The sequence below is a fragment of the Thermothielavioides terrestris genome, chromosome 5 (assembly GCF_000226115.1).
Source record: "Thermothielavioides terrestris NRRL 8126 chromosome 5, complete sequence".
NCBI lineage: Eukaryota > Fungi > Ascomycota > Sordariomycetes > Sordariales > Chaetomiaceae > Thermothielavioides > Thermothielavioides terrestris.
In genome coordinates, this window is record NC_016461.1 from 4,295,832 (window position 1) to 4,317,580 (window position 21,749).

General features: G+C 48.7%; 4 protein-coding genes across 4 annotated transcripts; 2 read left to right on the forward strand and 2 right to left on the reverse strand.

Annotated features, from left to right (window-relative positions):
* Nucleotides 1-5,623: 5,623 nt before the first annotated feature.
* THITE_2147675 (glycosyltransferase family 2 protein) lies at nucleotides 5,624-8,637 on the forward strand (the record flags this gene model as incomplete). The annotated part of the gene is made up of 2 exons (XM_003657238.1): nucleotides 5,624-7,223; nucleotides 7,469-8,637. 2 exons carry the CDS (start codon nucleotides 5,624-5,626, stop codon nucleotides 8,635-8,637), a joined length of 2,769 nt encoding a protein of 922 aa, XP_003657286.1.
* Nucleotides 8,638-9,264: 627 nt separating this feature from the next.
* THITE_2132357 (uncharacterized protein) lies at nucleotides 9,265-10,008 on the reverse strand (the record flags this gene model as incomplete). The annotated part of the gene is made up of 3 exons (XM_003657239.1): nucleotides 9,265-9,561; nucleotides 9,672-9,893; nucleotides 9,970-10,008. 3 exons carry the CDS (start codon nucleotides 10,006-10,008, stop codon nucleotides 9,265-9,267), a joined length of 558 nt encoding a protein of 185 aa, XP_003657287.1.
* Nucleotides 10,009-12,852: 2,844 nt separating this feature from the next.
* Nucleotides 12,853-13,383, forward strand: THITE_156478 (uncharacterized protein; the record flags this gene model as incomplete). Its single annotated transcript, XM_003657240.1, has 1 exon — nucleotides 12,853-13,383. The coding sequence occupies one exon, from the start codon at nucleotides 12,853-12,855 to the stop codon at nucleotides 13,381-13,383; it is 531 nt and encodes a 176-aa protein (XP_003657288.1).
* A 522-nt stretch (nucleotides 13,384-13,905) lies between these two features.
* THITE_2122857 (uncharacterized protein) lies at nucleotides 13,906-16,798 on the reverse strand. Its single transcript, XM_003657241.1, has 4 exons — nucleotides 16,308-16,798; nucleotides 16,141-16,216; nucleotides 15,711-16,075; nucleotides 13,906-15,634 (listed from the first exon to the last, which is right to left on the reverse strand). The coding sequence occupies exons 1-4, from the start codon at nucleotides 16,544-16,546 to the stop codon at nucleotides 14,134-14,136; spliced, it is 2,181 nt and encodes a 726-aa protein (XP_003657289.1). The 5' UTR covers nucleotides 16,547-16,798; the 3' UTR covers nucleotides 13,906-14,133.
* Between the last annotated feature and the right edge of the window lie 4,951 nt (nucleotides 16,799-21,749).

Here is a 21,749-nt window from a genome sequence, read left to right on the forward strand (position 1 = left end):
AGGTAGTAACCGTCTAGCAGTTGCCTTTAAATAGTAGATAAAACATTGTAATAACCTTGATCAAGTAAATGTTTCTCTATCATTGGGTAAACGACTATTAATCGATTATAGTATATCTAGCATTTCTACGATAACGGTATCAACTTTATAGTGATTTACTTCTACCGTAAGTAGGTTGAACTGTTCTAGAAGGCTACTACTATTTCGTTCTAGTTGGATATAAACTATAAACACCTATCGTAGATAGAAAATCGAGAGGTTATTTAGGGTATCTACTCTAATAAGCTTCAACGAGGTAAATATTGTTTAGTTGATTTATAATCGTTTACTAACCAATTTACTTAGCTATCCTACTTGTTAGGGTGATTACCAATTCTAATAGCCTAGAGATATATCTCTATATATTTAAAACTATGTTCTATATCTTCTAAAAGCAGTATCACTATACTATTCAGTGGTATTATATCTATAGAAAGGGGCTTTTCGGGATTACTATCGACTAAGACTATAAGGCACTGATTAGTAAATGATTACTAAGCGCTTCTATAATTTTATCTAATCGGTTATCAAAGGATTTACTATATACCTTTGCTAGGAGGTTGATGCCTAGTAGGGCAAGTAGTTGTAGTATACTTGGCGAACTATTCGATTCTATTATATCCACTTTAAACGAGGTATTCGCTAAGTATTAGGCGAAGATTGCGATAAAGGCTCTGACTTAGACCACTGCTATATAATGTCGCTCCTTAGTATTCGTTTAACGTAGGAGTATAATAAGCTTTACAACTTGTTGCAAAGTAAGTATACTTTTTTTATAATTGGTTTATAATCGTTTATTAATCGTCTAGACTACAATAACCCTAAAGTACGCTAGTGGGCCTTATATAAACAATAGGTTGCTATTATAGCTAGGCTTATAAGAAGTTGTACCTCAATGCTAGTTAGCTAGTAGGATTAAATGGCAAGCTATACCAATTTCATTGAGGTTTTACACTAGTAAGCCTACATTTAGAGTAGAAGATATATTAATCTTCTAAATTATATACTTAGGTATATAATTGATTATTAATCGCTTAGGAAGCAACTAATGATCGCCTAGCAATCAAACCTTAGATCGGAACTATATTAACGACGCTAGAGTTATATAGCAATATAACATTATATATCGCTATAGTAGCAGTAGTATAACTACTTGGTTTAAGCAAAGCATTCAACGAGGTAGTAAATGATTTTTAATCGCTCTATAACTGATTAGCAGTGACTAACCTATTAATTTAGGGATAAAGAGGAAGCGACTATTTGAGAGAGCCGAAGGTGCTACTTCAAGGACTAACTCTCTATTCTCTTCGCCTATTGGGTCTATCCCTTTAATCGAGATTGACGAGTTGTCGGACTATTCGTCGTCAAGAGTATCAACTTCTAGGCGAGGATTGTATATATCGATTGCTAATTAATTGGCAACCGCTTACTAACCTATTTTAGTCGTTGGTAGCGCTCTTATAGTCAAAGCCTTCGTCGATCATCTGTAGCCAACTTACGTAGCTAGGCTATAGCGTAGGCCGCCTTACAATCCAGCTAAGCCTCTATATCCTCTATTAGAGAGGAAAAGGATATAGAGGCAATATAGGCGAAGGCTCGGCTAATCGAGGCTCGAACATAGGCTATATAGACCTTCCTAGAGTTGAAGCGTGAACTGGGTGATATATTCTCAATGGATTTCGAATCGTTTCTATCTTCTCGTTAGTTATCTAGGTAGCTCAATTCATTTTGTATCGCTTCCTAATCGATTACCTTACTCTAGTCAACTATTTATTATATTATATCTTTAATTTAATATAAGTTAATAGCTTTTAAAGTATTTATTTAATAGGTTTATATTTTAGATTTAGTTTTTAATATTACTTTTTATTATTATAGTTTTTACTACTAATCTTTATAAAAAATTTCAAAAGTATATATTATTTACTTATTTATATTTAAATTTTTTAATCTATTTTAGAAAATATACTTTTTATAGTCTTTAGCTTTTTATTAATTTTATAATCTAATTTTATTTTTATTTATATAATTTATTTTTAAAAATAACTTTAAAATCGTTTTTCTATTTTAATATAATACATTTTTATATAATTAGCTTTTAAAATTATTAATATTATTAGGTTTTTTAATTAAATATATAACTTATTTATTGTTCTATTAGAGTTTATAGTTAATATTTATTATTTTATATTTAGCTTAATTATAACTTTTTAATATTAATATTATTAGGGTTTTTATAATAGAAGGTATAGGGGAATCGATTATACATTGCTTAGGTATTGATTGAGATACTATTGGGTAGTTAGGGGTATTATTTGAGGATAAGATTTTATAAGGTATACAATAATCGATTAGGCAGCGCTTATATATTGATTGAGATACTATTAGGTAGTTAGGGGTGTTATTCAAAGATAAGATTTTATAAGATATATAGTAACCGATTAGACAGCGCTTATATATTGATTGGGATACTATTAGGTAGTTAAGGGTATTATTCAAAGATAAGATTTTATAAGATATACGATAATCGATTAGGCAGCGCTTATATATTGATTAGGATACTATTAGGTAGTTAGGGGTGTTATTTAAGGATAAGATTTTATAAGGTATACGATAATCGATTAGGCAACGCTTAGGCATTGATTATAAACTTATTGCTCATCAATTTATAAGCTGATCCTACTACAATCGGTATTAGGTATTAGCACCAAAAAACGATCTATAACCCATTGTAAACCGATTAGGCCTTACTAGCCTCTTAAGCCTCTTTGGCTACCTCGCCCTCTTTAGTATTCTCTTTACTACTACCCTCCTCCATTTCCTTCGCTATAGCTTCCTTCGCCTTATAGCGAGGCTAGGCGATCTCCTCTATAAGCGTCTTCTCGATTTTATATACCTTAAAGCGCGTCTAAGCGAGGTAGGAATCGTCCTAGAACATAGGCAGACCTAATCGATTAGACGACGATTAGCAATTTATTATAAACTAATTAGGAATAGATAGGGAATGACTTATACTTAGGGCGCTTTGCTACTTTATAGCTATTACACTTGCTCTAGCTATATAGGCCAATAGCCTTATATATATCGCTATACTTAGGCTATAGCTATAATCAATTAGAAATGAGTACAATATTAATTAGAAAACATTTACTCGACGGAGTTTAGTTTTTATAACTAGCAACTTAGGCTAACGATCGACCTTTGGAGGGGGGGCGTTTAGGTGATTCGTTGGAAGCTTAGATAGGGTCGGTATAGTAGAAGGCGACAACGGCGTCACTTCGTCGTCTTCTTTACTAGTTTCTATAAGCTTATTACCCTCCGTAGTATACTTCAAGGCGTAGTAAAACACTATATACTCGGTAATCGATTAGTAATCAATGTAATATCGTTTTAAAAGCGATAGGCTATCAATTACCTAGCGCTTTTTCCTAGTTATCAACGCTATTAGTTCCTTATCGATAGGGCTTAATTATAACGGGGGCGCTATTACGTTGTTTATAGGACTTGATATACATCTTAAGGTTAGATTCGTTGGAGAATCGCTTCTATATCGATTTATAATCAATTAGTAATCGATCCTAAAAGGCTTAGGTATTCTATACTATTATAATATATAGTCCGTTAATCGAGCCTAGAAAGCGGCAATAGAGCTTGCTAGGAGCAATCTTGATTTCGTCTTTCTATACTATAGTTAGTAATCGATTACCGACCGATTACCTAATAATTAATAATTGATTTAAGGTATACCTCATTTAATTTGAAGGGTAGAAGGTTCTTAGGGCGTACTTCGTCGTTGCTATAGAGGTACCATTGGTATAATTCTTTCCCAATCGATTAGCAATCTATCGACAATTGATAGAGGATCGATTGACAAGCATTTACCGTCGTTTTTATATACTATAGTAGACAATTAGCGTAATCGATTCTTAATAGATAAGTAATTGATCTCCCTATAGGGGGCCCTAGGCTAGAAAATCCGTATAATTGATTTGCAATTGATAGGCAATTGATCTTCGTTTGGGGGGGGGGGGGTCCTATAGGGGCTAAGCGATAGAAAAAGTAGAAAAGAGGAATGGGTTTACTAGCGGTAGGAGGAAAAAATTTGAATATAGCCGAGTAGGGCTGCTTATAGGTCTAAAAAGTAGGTCTAGAAAAATTTTTCTACAATTATAAATTTCTACCTAATTGATTACTAATCAAACGATAGGAAAGCTATTCCTAATCGATTAACTAAAAATTTAAAATTCAACCCAATCAATTCTTAAACGATTATTGAGTATCACTATCGGGCGCTAATCAATTAGAAAGCGATCGGGGCTATCGCGGTTGCTGAAAATTTTGCTAGTGGGGTGGGTCAGGTCTGCCCACCCCTGCTGGTCAGGTCAACAGGGGGGGGGTCCGGTCCGGCCACCCACTTCCTCGGTGCAAGTGGGTCTGCAGAATCGAGGTTGGCGTTCAGTGGCGGCAATGTCGGGTAAGGTACCTTAAGGTACCTTGCGCAGTTGCCCCGGCAACACCACCTTCTGCTGAGGCTAAACAAACCGCCGGAAAGAACCCCCCACCATCCACCAGCTGAAGGCAGGCGCATCCGATCCACTTCGTTGAGCTCCACGATAACGTTGACGCACTTTCTGACCTGCCATTAACGTTAACGTCGTTCGTCGTTGATTGCTGTTTTCGCAGTTTCCGATTGAGCGCAGCCGGCGACGCGATTGTCGCCCACAACCGCATTCCTTCTTTCCTCTTCCCCCTACATTACAGCCCCGCCGCGACAATCGCAATCTAAATTTCTTGTTGCCCGCATACCAGCGCAGCCAGCCTGCAACGTGCGCCCGAGCTGAGCGCGCGTGTCTCAAAGGCACACAAGCCGGGCCCGTCACAACAGCAGCCACTGCTTGTTTCCACTGCCACAATGGACGGCCGACCCTCGCCCTCGCGCGCGCCGCACGAGTACACGCTGCCTCCCTACGGCGACCCAGACGACCCGACCCCGACTGGCACGCCCGGACACGGTGCTGCCGTGCGCCTGTTGACGTCGATGGAAGAGCCCTTTGACCCGCGGTCGTATGTCTCACAGCACGTTTCTATCCCTCCCCCTCTTCCCTTCCAGCCCCTCCCACCCCTCCAGCAAGTACACTTGCCTCGCCAGCACGCAACGCCTGAGATGCTTGATGCTCTCGGGCAGCAGCCGGCGAGAACATTGTCCAGCAGGAGTAGCGCCGCGACTTCAGCCAGTGCCCCAGCTCCCACGGGCCCGCGGCCGAAGCCGGCTTCCCAAACAGCCATGGCCGACGGCAGCACATCCAGCAGCTGCTCAACAGTGAGGCTGCAAAGGAAAAGGCCGCCGCAGACTCCTCCTGCGCCACCGACCACAATTGCGGAGAGCTTGCCCGTGATTCCAAAGGGCCCGTCCCCGAGGAAGCAGTCGCGGTTCCAGGCTCGATGCGAGTCTGGGTCTTCCACAGAAGAGCAACTCACGAAGAAGCCAACCATCAACTCACACCAGAACGAATCTAGAAGCTGGACGCGGCGGCAGTATGAGCCGTCCGTCGACTCTCGCCAGTCCATACTCGATCCGCCACACATGCCCCCGCCAGAATCTTCATTCAGCGCCTACAACCCAGCCATGGATGGCTCGTCTCCCACGCAACCGTGGACTCCATCGCGGGGTTCGTCCGAGTTTACCCGGCCGCCTCCAGTGACCACCAGATACGAGCCGGCGGAGCTCAACGGCAGTCCAAGACCAGGCACGCCCGCCTCGACCTACGGCGGCAGTCCGAGGCGACCGCTGCCCCCTGCGCCTTTATTCTCCCACCAGGCTCGCGGCTCGACCAGTTCCTTTGCCGACGACGTCACTGTCAGCATTCCGCTGGCAGAGGACACCGACGACGTCTTCGCGCCCGAGTCCGATCTAGGTGGTGCGAGGCATCAGCGTGAATCGTACGCCCAGTCGCAGACAACACTGAGCGAAGACGCCACGGATGCGTCGGTCAATAATGAGAAGATGGGACGCTACGGACTGGCGCCCGAGGGGAAGCAGGAGCGCCGCGGCGTCCGCGCGCCGCAGATGAGCAAGAAGGAGGTGCAGCTGATCAATGGCGAACTGGTGCTCGAATGCAAGATCCCGACCATCCTGTACAGCTTCCTGCCCCGCCGAGACGAGATCGAGTTCACGCACATGCGGTACACGGCCGTAACCTGCGATCCCGACGACTTCGTCGACCGGGGCTACAAGCTGCGCCAGAACATAGGGCGGACGGCGCGCGAGACGGAGCTGTTCATCTGCATCACCATGTACAACGAGGACGAGTACGACTTTACGCGCACCATGCACGCCGTCATGAAAAACATCAGCCACTTCTGTAGCCGCAACAGAAGCCGAACCTGGGGAGACCAGGGGTGGCAGAAGATCGTGGTCTGCATCGTGTCGGACGGGCGCGAGAAGATCCACCCGCGCACGCTCGACGCGCTGGCCGCCATGGGCGTCTACCAGCATGGCATCGCCAAGAACTACGTCAACCAGAAAGCCGTGCAGGCCCACGTGTACGAGTACACGACCCAGGTGTCGCTGGACTCGGACCTCAAGTTCAAGGGCGCCGAGAAAGGCATCGTGCCCTGCCAGATCATCTTCTGTCTCAAGGAGAAGAACCAGAAGAAGCTCAACTCGCACCGCTGGTTCTTCAACGCGTTTGGCAAGGCGCTCAACCCCAACGTGTGCATTCTGCTGGACGTGGGCACGCGACCTGCAAATACGGCGCTGTACCATCTGTGGAAGGCGTTCGACACCGACTCGAACGTGGCCGGCGCGTGCGGAGAGATCAAAGCGATGAAGGGCCGTTGGGGTAAAAACTTACTGAACCCTCTCGTCGCATCTCAAAACTATGAATATAAGCTGTCCAACATCCTCGACAAGCCGCTCGAGAGTGTGTTCGGATACATCACGGTGCTGCCCGGCGCCCTCAGCGCGTACCGCTACCACGCGCTACAGAACGACGAGACCGGCCACGGGCCGCTCAGCCAGTACTTCAAGGGCGAAACCCTGCACGGACAGCACGCGGATGTGTTTACTGCCAACATGTACCTCGCTGAGGATCGCATCCTCTGCTGGGAGCTGGTGGCCAAGCGCGGCGATAGATGGGTGCTGAAGTATGTGAAGGGATGCACAGGCGAGACCGATGTGCCCGGTAAGTTGCATGATGCACCCCCTAGCGTTATAGGTCACGCCTTTCCTTTCCATTCTTTTTTTCATTTTTTTTTTTCATTTTTTTTCCCTTTTTTCTTTTTTTCTTTTTTTTCTTTTTTTCTTTTTTTTCTTTTTTTCTTTTTTTCTTTTTTTCTTTTTCTTTTTTTTCTTTTTTTCTTTTTCCCTTTTTTTTCTTTTTTTTCTTTTTCTTTTTTTTTTTTCTCCAGCTGACAAGATTTTTTGCAGACACCGTGCCCGAGTTCGTCTCACAGCGTCGCCGCTGGCTCAACGGCGCCTTCTTCGCTGCCGTGTATTCGCTTGTCCACTTCAGGCAGATCTGGCAGACGGACCACACTCTCGCCCGTAAGATCTTGCTGCACATCGAATTCGTGTACCAGTTCATCCAGCTGCTGTTCACCTACTTCTCGCTCGCCAACTTCTACCTGACCTTCTACTTCATCGCTGGCGGCCTGGCCGACCCCCAAGTGGATCCCTTCGGCGGCCGCGCGGGTCTGTACATCTTCACGATCCTGCGCTACGTCTGCGTGCTCCTCATCTCGACCCAGTTCGTCCTCTCCCTCGGCAACCGACCGCAGGGCGCCAAGAAGATGTACCTGGCGTCCATGATCATCTACGCCGTCATCATGGCCTACACGTCGTTTGCCTGCATCTACATCGTGGTGCGGCAGTTCACGCACAAGGACGACCCGGACCTCAACCTGGGCAACAACGTCTTCACAAACCTGGTGGTCTCCACGGTGTCGACGATCGGGCTGTACTTCTTGATGTCGTTCCTGTACCTCGACCCGTGGCACATGTTCACGTCCTTCATCCAGTACTACATCCTGCTGCCGAGCTACATCTGCACGCTGCAGATCTACGCCTTCTGCAACACGCACGACGTGACGTGGGGTACCAAAGGCGACAACGTCATGAAGACGGACCTCGGCGGGGCCGTCGGCAAGGGCAGCACGGTCGAGCTCGAGATGCCGTCGGAGCAGCTCGACATCGACTCGGGCTACGACGAGGCGCTGCGCAACCTGCGCGACCGTGTCGAGGTGCCGCCCCCCGCCGTGTCAGAGGATCAGCTGCAGCAGGACTACTACAAGAGCGTGCGCACCTACATGGTGGTCACCTGGCTCATCGCCAACGCGACGCTCGCCATGGCCGTCAGCGAGGCCTACGGCGGCAGCTCCATCGGCAACAACTTCTACCTGCGCTTCATCCTCTGGTCCGTCGCCGGCCTCGCCGGCTTCCGCGCCCTCGGCAGCACCGCCTACGCCGTCATCGCCCTCGTCAACACCGTCGTCGAGGGCCGCGTCCGCCTCACCCTCAAGATGCCCAAGTGGCTCGGCGGCTGGGGCAGCAGGATCAGCGACACCATGAGCAGCGTTGCGAGCAGCGTGAGGAGGTGATTTTCTTCTTTTATGGTCGTGACGTCGCGGTTTGGTTGCGGTTCATGTTGGGTTATCTGTCGGTTTTTTATCTGGTTGGAAGATGAACGAGGGTTAGGGGTGGACGGGTATGTCGAGATGAATGGTTAGGAATGTCACGTCTTGTATGGTAATCAACTGTGATGAAGTGCCGTCGGCTGGAAGGGAAACATCGACGAGGTTGATGATGTGGGAAATGGCGACGAGGTTGATGATGTGGGAAACGGCGATGAGGTTGATGATGTGGGAAATTGGCGGCGGAAGTTGACGGCGTGTGATTGCTGTGTAAGTTTCTTTTCTGGCCTGAAAAGGCTGTTGATTGTCAACCAATGTAAGATAGATACCCAGGCCCGGATTTGGGCTTTCGTTTCTCATATCGCAATGAATTCGTGCGTTCGCATCCTGCCTCCTGTTCGACACTCGTGGTGCTTCCTTGCCATTACCAGTAGTCCTCTCTCGTAAACCATTATGACCGATTCTCGTCAACCATTATGACCCAAGCCACCAGACCAAGCAAGCAAACCTCCTCTCTCCAAAGCCACAAGCAGATCCCGTTCCGTTCTTCCCCCGCCGACCATCCAAAATTCAATTCCATTCAATTCAAGCTCGTCAAGCGACGTAAACCCCGACCCCTCCTCCCTTCCCGCCGCGGCGCACCTGCAAGAAGCCGAACCCGACCAGGGCCAGCGCGAGCCCGAACGAGATGAACTGCAGCGCCTCGTCGGCCGTCGCGCGCTGGCAGTTGCCGCGCAGCTTGCCCGGCGCCTCGTCCTCGTGGCCGGGGGTGATCACGCCGTAGAGCGTCTGGCCGTCCACGTCGAGCGTGCCCTCGTTCAGCAGGCCGTTCTGGAGCATGTTTTGGTAGTTGTTGCAGTTGTCGAGGTTGCGGAGGCCGACTGCCCAGGCCTGTGCATGTAACCAAGGGAGTTTGCTTTGGTTAGTGGGGAAGGCGAAAGCGGGAAGGGAGGGTGAGGGGGGGTGGGGGGAGGGGAGTTGATGAAGGGCAAGGCACGTACGATACCGCCGGCGAGGAACAGCAGCGCGGCGAGGCCGTCCAGCGCGAGCGGCACCACCTCGGGGATGAAGGACGCCAGCAGCGACGCGACGCCCACCAGGCCGACCATCATGCCGAAGCCGCCCGTGAAGGTAGCGTAGCGCGTGGTGACGGGCGAGTCGCCGACAACCTGGTTCGCGATCAGGGACGCGGCGATACCCAGAATTGTGGCGCCGATGAGGATCTAATGATGAAAAGGGGGTGAGGTGGTTAGTTTGGGGCTGGCTGGAGAGGGGGTCCTGCAGTTGTATTTGATTTACCTGGAGAGCCCGCAGGCCCAGGCCGACGGCGCGGTTCATCGTGATATTAAGTCGGACACAAGAAGGGTAGTTGGGGCCAGAAGCAGTCGGATGCCACAGGATATGGGTTCCAGGGGACAAAAGCCAGGTGTCTGTGGACTCGCGAAATATTGCGGTCGTGGTTTCTCTCCCGGTCGGCTTACGCCTGCTTTTGTCTCAGCCAGGCTCTCAAGAACGGGACCTTCCATCTTTTTGCGCCATGGGAGGCGGCTACTCTGACGCTTATTATACCTCGTCCGAAGCACAAGGACCTCGCATTTGAGCAAGGTGGTATCAGGCAGCTGCCTTGTCCCAGCCGCTCTCCGGGAGAGCTCAATCCTGCAGGTGCTGTCCAATGGGATCCAGGAACCCGCAATCCAAACGCCATCCTTCCCTTCCCCCTGTGGCCCTGGTCTGACCACCGGCTGGCCCGAAAGTTAAAGTTCATCCCGGCGGACAACAGCCAGATGGCAGCATGAATACAGATCCGAGCGCGGCAAACGCTCCCCTACGTATTGTTGTGTACGTACAGTGTATGGAGTACCGTGTCGATCTCAGCCCCAGGGCGTGCTAAGGTCGCCTTCGCCCCCTGTTTGTTTGTGGCCAGGTCAAACTTTCTGTCAAACGCCTGACAGAGTAGGATGTGGCGACAGGGACGGGGCTATGACTGAGTTAACATGACGGAGTACGGAGCCTAAATGGATGTTTTATTACGTTCATTTCCACGACCAATGCTTGGCATCAGGCTTTTGAAGCTCTTTTTCACGTCTGTCTCGGCCAGCGCAACAAACCTCTGATACGGACTAAGTTACACTGCCAACACCACAAAAAGCTGGGCATCAACGCTTTTCACTAAACACTTGAACAGATCCAAATAGTCTGCACAGAAAGAAAGAACCGAAAAAGAAAGGGAAAAGAACAGAAAAGAAGAAAAAAGAAGAAGAAAAAGAAAAAAGAAAAAAGAAAAAAAAAGAAGAAAAAGGACAACTTAAAGAAGCAAATAATCGAAAACTTAAAAAAAAAAAATCAATGATTTTGTCACTGGAAAGCAAGGCCAATTGGCCCGCGGGCGCACTTGAAGAACCAGATGGTAACCAATAAGGTCAATGTTTATGAGAGCTAGGCTTAAGCTTATCAGGCACTTGTCCAGAGGTGGCCAACAACGGAGGCAAGCTCACTTACTGCGTCTGGCTGATTCTCGAAAGGCACCTTCACACTCTACAACTGGAGGTCACAGGTGAGGATAACATCAGTAACTGTGTTATCTAGCAGTCGCAGCTGCAAGAAATCGACGCAGTTGCAAAGACCCTCCAAGTCCTTGAGCCACTTAGTACTCTTTTTAAGGAGTCGCATTCGCATTATTTTGAGTGAGGCACCAAACGTTAACCTTTCGATACTGCTTCAACTCGGAGAACCGTATATCGAGGCTCAGCCACGGCTTGTAACGCCTGTCGAGGGTACGCAAGGTTCTCGGCCGGCCTTTGCATCTGCTGGAGCCCAATACTTGATTGCCGAGAGACCGGAGGAGCTATTGAAGGGCTCTTAGCCTTGTAAATATAAACGACTTGGTGACTGACGATTTGCCATCTGTTTCCCGTTGAGCCGATTGACCGCCTGCTTCAGTAGGTAGTGATGGATGGATCGAGGTCAGAGCATCAAGTTGTGCTGCTGTGGCATTGACAATGCCTTAGATGTTCTCTCATGGGTGGCGGAGCTGACAGTCGTCGGTTCGGTGCAACAGGGCAAGGTTTCCATTTTGGTATGCGCCGCAGCGACATGACATAGGCATTTGGAGTCGTGATTTGGGTCTTCGTCAGGATCCAACCCACCAGGGACGGCAAGGACTCAGCTAGGAAGAGAGGCGGCCCCGTGAGTGTTGCCTCTGGTATGGAAAAAAAAAAAAAAAACCTAATTCTGGTACTCTGGGAGTTAAGGTGTCGCACAGCCAAGCACAGTGTGTGGTAGCGCCGTCACTCGGAGCCGGGAGCGCGAGGGAAAGGTGGCACCCAGCGTGACCCAGGGAAAGTGGTTGCTCTGCCACGGCAGCCGATGAAACAAGGTACAGTGCTACCTCGAGAGCAAACTCAGACATGACGAGCCACCGTCAAAAGCTGCTAGCGGCAATACCTCGCGGCGGTGTGACTATGGATGCGATTCGAGTCAGGTCTCGGGTGTTTTGCCTGTTGATGGGTTTCAGGGGCCAAAACCAACGCAGCAACTGGGACCCAGAGGTCAACAAAGCCCGGGTGGAACGGCTTCATCCAGGAAGGACTAAGGCATAGGTATGGTCAAGTCGAACTTTAGGCTGGCAGGTGCTGAGGTCGGTCTGCCCGCAGCGCTTGGTTCCTTCCAATTCCTTCCAAACCAAGTCCCAAGGCTGCCATGTTCCACATCATTGAGAAAACGGGAAGGCGCGACCAAGGCCGTAAAACCTGAACACTTCTGGGTTGCCACAGCCCGAATCAGGTTGGACCACAGCGTGTCACCAATTTTCCTCCGGAATTGCACGAACTCCCGTCAGAGGTTCTTCGGCTCACTTCCATCTGCTTCCTCCTGCACCTCGATCATTTCGGACTGGAAGCAGCCAGATCAGCCTCCCCCGAAACCATTCCAAACATCTCGCGTTGCCTCCGTTCGTTTACTCTCGACTGTCACTTCCTCTCAATTTCTGGCACCTGGCCGCCGATTTGAGAACGCACTCTAAGCAAAAAATCGTTTCTGCCGTCAACCGCTGCCTACCTGACTTTCTGCCTCTGCCTTCGTAAGCTCTGCCATCGCTTTCTCGCTCCCTCCTCGAGTAACAACAAGTCGCTCACCTCTCGTCAGCACCCAAATCAAAACAGGCCATCCTTCGAGTGGACAAAGATGTTCGTCAACCACATTTTCGCGGTCACGGCCACTGCCATCTACTTCGGCATCGCCAGCGCTGCCGGCAATGGCGGGGTCGGCCTTCCGAAGCATGCAGCGCTTGACGCGCGTGGCACAGACTCGACGACGACCACCGTCACCCTTACCGTCACCCAGACAGCTGCAGCCCACAGCGAACCCTGCGAGACCGTGACGGTTACTCAGACCCCGGGCTCTGTCCTCAGCAACAGCTCCAGCAGCACCACTAGCACCACTACGACCGTCACTCCGTCCTTCACCACCGAGACCAGCACCTCGACTACCACGGCCAGTTCGACCGTGCCGTTCACCTCGTCCGTGACCACCACCGTCCCCTCTGTTCCGGGCGGCGGCACCTCGTCGACGGCCACCACCACCACCCACTCGCACACCACCTCGGCCACGCCGAGCACGACAAGCAGCGTCAACGGCGCTGGCGGCAAGAAGCCTAACCTGCTCGGCGGCCTCTTTATGGGCGGCGTGCTGGCGCTGGCCATGGCCATTGCTTGAAGCTCCCCGCGCTTCCTTGGCGATGCCGACCGACCCGCCACATCTAACCGCATGAATTCCGCCGGCCAATGATCTTGTGGATGGGTCACTTCAGGCTTGTCAAGGGACGAAAGAGTTCAAGAGGGCTTGGCGTGGAGGAGGTTGGAACGGGATAGTAGTAACACATCGCTGGTCAGCGGCGAGAGGGGAACTCTGCATCCGTTTCTGAGGGTAATTATTACTTGCGATGTGTTATTTGATTTTCATGCTTTACTTCGAGAGAGCTTAGTAGCCAAGACTTCGAGGGTAATTTGAGCAGGTTCAGGCCCCGAGCACGCTGTCTCGGAAGTAATTAGCTGCCATAGCACTCATTCATGGGTTGTGATCTCAATGGGTGTCTGAACGGATAATGCACGAGCGTGGCGTGACGGTCACGGAGAGAGACGCCTGCCGTTTCCTCCCATCCAAATCCGAACAGCCAGGCGGTGGATGGGCAGTTCTTCCCAACGGAGTCCAATAGAGGTTCCGTCTCCCGACAACTTAAGGACCGCTGCAATTTGCAGCTCTTGCTGCCATGAATGATGACGGTTATTATACAGGATATCTTTGCACGCTGTCCCCTCTGACCGACCCCTACGCAGAAACGTGAGTGAGTGCTCACTGTATTCCGTATATCACCTTCAACCTGGCTCCCCACAGCAGCCCACTCAACCAACATCCTATTATCCATTTGAACTCTCGACCTCCACACACACACACGTACACACTCTCTCAGAGCAACAAATCCCCATTATTCGCCACAGCCTGCGCCGGCTGGTACACGGTCTGCGGGGCGTACTGGTTGACGACGTACCCGGCGGTCTCGCCGGCGTCGTTTCCGCCGAAGCTGTCCCCCTGCTCCTGGATGCGCATGCCGCGCAGCTGCGAGGCGAAGTAGGCGTCGGCATCGGAGACGGCCTGCGCGAGGTTCCCATTCCCATTTGCGTTGCCATTCGCATTCCCGTCCGGGCCGGCAGCGGCGGCGGCGGTGGGGACTGTGGGCCTGTCGGCGTGCGGGTTGAACGCGGCGGGCTGGCCGCCCATGCCGAGCTGGCTGAGGCTCTTGTAGTTGGGGTCGGACTCCTCGGGGCGCTGCAGGCAGGGCGAGTCCTGCAGGCGGCGCGGGCGGGCGTTGCGGAAGACGGTCTGGACGGGCTTGAGGTAGACGGTGGCCAGGGTTCCGACGTTGAGGCACATCTCCTCAAGGGTGACCGGGTCGAGGCGCTCCGACTCGGCCGTGATGGCGGGCTTTTCGCCCATGACGATGCGCTTGGCGGCGTCCATGTCGGTCGAGAGCATGCGCCAGTACATGTAGGCGCGGTCGCGCAGGTCCGGGTTGTCGGTCTCCTCGGTGGCCCACTTGAGCACCTTGGGCACGAGCTCCTGGCCCTTGGTGGGGCGCTGGATGAAGAGCTTGACGGTGGCGGTGAGCAGGGCGAGCTGGACCTCGACGGGCTCCTCGGCGAAGGAGAAGAGGAAGTCCTCGAGCAGCGCGTCCGAGTTCTCGATCCGGCTGGCGTACTGGCCGATCACCCACACCATGGCCGCCTTGGCCTCGGGCTCGTCGAGCGAGTCGAGGTGCTCGCAGAGCGTGCCGATGATGCCCTCGTACTGGTTCGGGTACTTGCGGAAGATGTTGCGGATCACCACGGTGGCCTCCTGCACGATGTACGTGACCTTGGTGGCGACGAGCTCCAGCAGCAGGTTGATGCACCGCCTCGCGGCCGGCTCGATCTTGATGGCCAGCTTGCCGATGGCACGGACGGCTTTGCGCACGAAGTGCACGTCGATCTCGGTGGCGTACTCGCGCAGCTCGGTGAGCACCTCGTCGATGTTCTTCTCGTTGGCGAGCATGAAGATGAGCTCGAGCTTGGTGACCTTGACGTAGATGGGGTCGTTGTATTTGCAGAAGAAGACGCGGATGTCGTTACGCAGCACCTCGGGCCGCCGCTGGAGGATCAGCAGCGCGTTCCGGAGCGCGAGATACTGCACCTCGGGGCCCTTGGCCAGCAGCGTGACAAGCGGCGGCGACAACTTGCGGCAGAGAGCGGATATCTGTTTCTGGTCGGCAATGTAGTTCATCAGGTAGAGAATCACGCGTATGCACGTGAGCACAACGGCCGAGTTGGAGTGCGAGAGCCGCGGGGCGATGCGCTCGGCGAGGAGCGCAGCTTCTCCGGACTCTTGTGGCACGTAGGACATCAGCGCCTCCAGGATGTACGTCTGGCCCCATCTACCGCACGTTAGCACCGGACGCCGGATCACCCACACCGCCTGAGACTGAGAGACTGAGACCGGGGGCAGCGTACTCGGAGCAGTCCGGCAAGATGGCAACCATCTTGGAGGCGTTGCTGTAATCGATGGTGAGCTTGATGGAGTCGCTTCTCTCCCAGATGTCCATCAGGCTGGCCAGTGCGCTGGCCACGACGGTCGGGTTGTCGTCCCTCAGGAGGCTGTTTAACCTGTCGATGAGGTCCGACCTTTCGACCATATGCCTGTCGTGATCGTACAGCTTGGCCACGCAGTATGCGGCGGTCTTGCGCACATACGGATCCGGGTCGCGCAGGAGGTGCTTGACGATGGGGACGGTCGCGTCGACGAACTCTCGCACGTGGATGTAAGACATGGTGCGCAGCGCCAGCGCGCGGACGAGCGGGTTCGGGTCTTCCATGTCCTGCCAAGGCAAGGTAAGGCACATGAGCAGCCGGACATGGCAAACAAGAAGCGGGGCTAACTAACATGTTGCAAGACCGGTATCGCCTTCACGGCCACGTCGGGGCGCATCCTCGAGTAGTTGACGAGGAAGAGGAAGCACCTGCGGCGGACACAGACAGAACAGTCAGCGGGGATGTCTTGCTTGGTAGTAAAGGGCACGCTCTGTATCCGGGGGTCGGGCGCGAGCGTACATCTTCTTGATCTCGAGATTCGGGATGTTCATGCAGCCGATGATGTCGGGGAAGAGGGCGACCATGTCGTTGTTGCTCATGGTCATATTGGCGACGATCTTCTTGAGGGCGATCTTCTTGGCGGTATGGTGCTTGTCCTTCTTGCCGCCGCTGTTCAGCTCGAAGCGCAACTCGGCGACTTTGCCCTGTGCGGTGCGAAACTGTGAGTGGACGGACGGGGGAAGATATGCCATAAACATGGTGACGACGGCGATCGGGGGAAGTTCATGATGATGGCTTGGGAAGGAAGTCGGGGCATCGATGGGAGCGGGAGACAGTAGGAGGAAGCGTGGGAACGGTGCTGTTTTGGGGAGTCTCGAATAACAAGCCACCAGAGAGCAAGGGAGGGGGGAGGATGAGGGGCAGAGCAGGGCAGTGGAAAGCTGGGTTGGCTGCCAGAAAGAGAGATAGGGTCGGGAGCTTCCCCGCAATCCGCATTCGCACTGAGCTTGCTTACCCGAGCGAACAGCTTCGAGTCGCCTCCTCCTTGTGCGCCCGACATTTTCGCTGCTGTCCTATCTACAGCGAAGCCAAGGTCGCGTGATGTGGTAGCGGGCGGTGAAGGCGGGCGGGTGCCGGGCCGGGACCTCGGGGCGGAGGAAGCTCAGCAACGTTGGCAGCACGGCCTGCCCGGAGACGGTGGAGAAGACGGGACGGACGGGGGGAAAGCCCGCGCCGGCCCGCTGCAGCACACCTTCGATTATTATTTCTGCGCACTCTTTTGGATCCGCCTGGATGTTCACGCGGTGAAGTCGACTCGATGTCGCATGCAGTGTCGCGTGCAGTGTCGCATGTCTCGTTCGCGTTGTCACTCGCGGTCGAGGCGGCGAGGGCGCTCGTCGGGCAAGGTCGCGTCGGTGCACACGGAGGCTGCGATTGCGATTGCCTCGCGTCGAGCGTTCTGATGCGTGTCAATGGCTGAGGCTGTCGAATTCGGGTCACTCAGGGGTTGAAGTTGACGAAGTTCCCGCGGCCGACAAGGTGCACCCGGCCTTTTCGGCGGATCGCCAACAGGGGGCCAAACTCAGTCTCAGTGGGGGCCCTGCCAGGTCCTTGGGTCCAACCCTCCAACCCTAACCCCAATCCCGCTCTGAGGGAGTTGTTTTTCCTTCAGACACTTTCGCGTCAGTTATCCGAAGGAGGCGCGGTGCCGCCAGGAACGTCCCATCAGCCTGCCACTGGCTCAGTCTGTTATTTCATCCGTTGTAGCGTATGTACGGATTATCCGTACACCAACTTGATTTAGTACCTGATCGATTTTCACGTTGCAGGCGGTGGTGCTTCCCACGAGCTTCGACGCAGCATGGCTGGCAGGTCACGAACTTACCTACAGGGCGAGAGGGAGTTAAGTGCCTAGTTGCAGCCCCAAAGAACCTTGAATCGACTCGGGAGATGAGCCTCTGTCCTGGGAATGAAACACGCTCTCCATTGACATCGCCATTCGGTCCTCTCGTATTGGCGTTGCGGTTGGTGGAGATCTAACACGCTATAGCGAGCTGCAATGTGTAGATACAACGGTGGGATCGTAGCAGAGCATCGGAATGTAAAGAGAGTGCGTTGTTTCAGTATAAAGGAAAGCTAAAGACTGAACAGAGCGTGATATATATATATATCCAGGAGTGGGGAAACTATGGCCAGTGCGTTATATCAAGCTCTGAGCCCCTTACCCCTAACGTGATATACCCCCCAGTTGTTCAATAGAGCGCCTAAGTACATATAGTTGAACAATTGTACTACAAAAAACTAGAATATAAGAAATCCTTATAAACAGTAGGTTATATAGAAGTAGATTATATAAAGCTATAAGAAATTCTAAAGTATAGTTCTAACTAATTAGAGCGCTTAGATCTAGGGGGAGGTATAAATTCCTACCTATAGGAGCTTAAGCTTCTTTCTTCCTATATATATCCTTTTATTTATATATATAGTAGCTACTACTACTATTACTATTCCTAACTCCCTAGAGTATATAAGACTACTATACCTCTATACTTTGACATCTTCTTAGATAAATCGCCTATACCTTCGCCTACTCCTTTAGAGGAGGGTAACAATGCTAAAGAGCTTATAATAGAGCCTACTACCCTATATATCGCTTCTAAAGAGCATGCTACGCCTTCTTCTAATTAACGCTATAGTCTCTTAGTCGAGTAAGTTATACGCTCTTCCTTCTAGCTTACTACTATATCGCTTTAATATATCTCCTAGTTATACTTTGTAAATAACTATAGAGTATAAAATCCTTTATCTAGGTTATATATATACTGCTTTTATAGGCTTCTATAATAGAACCTACTATAACTATAATAGCTATAGTATATATTGCTAATACTATAAACGCTTCAACTATAGCTATAAGCTAATTCTATCTACTACTATAGAAAAGGTATAAGCTCTAACTATAGCTATCAACGACTTCGACTAGAAAGTAAGTCCTAATTATCTACTACTCTATATCCTCTATTTAATAGCTAAGTAGACTACAAAGAAGATTCGCCCTATACTTTATATACTTTTAAATGATCTCTAAGAGGTTAAAGAAGAAAGAGAGCAATAGGATATAAAGATAGTAGAGCTAAAGGAGTAGTAGCTTTAGTAGTAAATATAGGTATAGGAGTAGACGTAGAAGGTTCCTATAGTCGCCTAGGGTAGAGCCCTAGATAACCCCCTTAGTTTTACGCCTATAGCGTTGATTAAAAGTAAGGTATAGGAGGTGCTCTCTAAGTAGGTAGAGAGCGATAAGCTAGTTGATAATGAGGAGCTAAAGTAGGTTATTATATATACAATAGAGCTAGTAAAGCGGTTAGAGATATAGGTAAAGATCCTTTGGCTTTAGAGAAAGGTAGCGATAATAGAGCTTATTAATTGCTAAAATATATAAGGCAAGAGTATAGAATAGCAACAGTAGATAGTCCTTAAGAATTAGATAGTTGACTCCTCTACTCTTTTCTTACCTAATATATATCTTAAAGGTTTAATAGAGCGTAGAAGTGCTTGAACTTCTACCTTAAAAGCTACTTTGTTAAACCGTCTATAGGCATCTATATTATAGGAAGGTAGAGTATATTGAACTACTTATTCTAATACTCTTAACAAAGCTATATATTATAAATATCTATATAGTATAGACGAGTGTTAATCCTTATATACTCTTCTACTATAAGGCGAATCGTCTACTAATTATTATAGAAGATCTTCTAAAGCTCTCTAGTCTTAAATACGAAGTCCCTAAATAAGCGTTTTAAAGCGATCGTCTTAGCTATAGTAAGCGATAGAGCTTTTAACTCTACTTTAGTAGAAGATATAGTAATAGTATCTTACTATATAGCCTTTTAGGAGATTAACCTACTAAAGAGCATTATAATATAGCTCTACGAAGAGTGTTATATATCTAGATCGTTAGTGTATAATGCATTAGATATAATCTAGAGTACCTAGTGAACAACTCTATCCCTATACTATATACTAAGGAAGCGTATAGTATATAGGTACTAGATAACTTATTTCGCTACTTTAATATACTCTAGTCCTAGATTTATTAAGAACTATAAGAGCTTTATAGCTATAAAAGCAACGTTAGGCTAGATTATAACTATAGAGTAGAGGATTAAGCCTATAAGCTCTTAGTACAGTTTAATCTACTTAGGGGTCGCCTTTCCCTCGAATTTACAAAGCTCCTCTACAAGGAGAGGAATAGCTAGAGCGTTTATAATATTAGAGAGACTATACTTCTTTACAATCTTCTCGATATACTAGTTGTATATAAGCTAGATTTTATATACTCTACAGTTATAGATAACCCTAATCCTAAGGAAGTATTTGACATTGCCCTACTTATATACCTTATACTTCGCTTTAATGCCCTTTATAATATACTCTATAGCTATAGCGTTATCTTAATAGTAAACTATTAAGAAGTTATTGATATAGAAGATAAAGATTATTTTCTTTTTAAGGTTAAGGAATAGGCAAGGTTCTTCTATAGAGGGCTATATACCAAGCTCTTTAAAAGTACTATAGAACTTATTGTACTATAGGAGCGGCAAGTCCTTTAGCCTATAGAGAGCCTTTAAAAGCTCTATACAAATCCCTAGCTTCTTAAATCCCTTTAAAAGCTTATAAGTTACCTACTCTATATCCGGCCTCCTCGCATTTAGGAACGCCTACTTAATATCGAACTGCTTTATCTTAAGGTCAAAGTATACTATAAGCGCTATAACAGTATAAAAAGAGCGTATAGCGAAGGTAGCTATATATATATTCGTAATATTAGTAGTATCTTATAAATCACCTTATATATAGATATACGCTTTATACTTCTTAAGGTTACTATCCTTATTAAGCTTATAGTTGAACACCTATTTCAAAGGCAGAAGGTACGTTTTTATATACTCTCACTTAATCTCTCGCTATATTCCCTTACTTATAAGATTATAGATCTCCTTATATATAGCCGCCTTAAACTCCTTCTTATATAGGTAGTTCTCCAAGTCTCTCTAGCTCTTTAGGAGAGGGGAGAGCTTAGTATTATAACGTATCGTTGGCATCTAGCTAGCGGCAACAGTAAACACTGTATATAGGGTCTAAAACGACTCTAGGAAGAGCGTCTTAATACCTTTTTAAAACGTAGGGAAGAGCATCTTATTACTATTGTAATATTCCTAGGGAATAGGATCTAGGTAATCAGTCTAGAACCTTAGCCCTAGGTTCTCCTATATTTCCAACGACCTAATAAAGAAAATATATATACGCTCTAAAGCTATATTTAAAGCTATATTCTTATACGCTTTCGCAAAAGGCTTCTAAATCTATATACTCCTCCTTATAGATATAAGATGCTCCCTAGGCTTATATCGCAGTTTTAGTATATTCGTTTCTAGCTTATCGGTCAAAGGTTATATTTATAGAGCTTTAAGCCTTATAGGCTAAGCATCTTACTCTACTATATATTCCATTATATTGTAGAACATATCCTTTTCTTTACTTTATAGAGTTACAAGCTTTATAGGTGGAGATACCTCTTTATACTCACTTTATAGAGCTAGAGGCTCTATAGGCGGAGAAGCCCTATATTTGCTCTTAGGGGCAGCGCCTTGTAGGATAGCCATAGCTAGCCTAAGATCCCTAGGTACTCTACTAGTCTCTAGAACAACTAGACCCCTATTTCCGTTATCACCTCTATCTATAAGCTCTTTCTATAGCTAAGCCTATAGTTCTAGTGACATCTTAGGGGTTAAGAGTCCACCCTATATATACGCTTCCTCTACCTCTAAGTCTTAACCTAGTAGTATACTTTTATATTTAAGAACTACAATAGTAATAGACTTAAGCGTTAGTCCTCTATACTTAAATTTATAGAGCGTTCGAAGAATCGACCTAGCGTCCTAGGTCTTTTTAACCCCC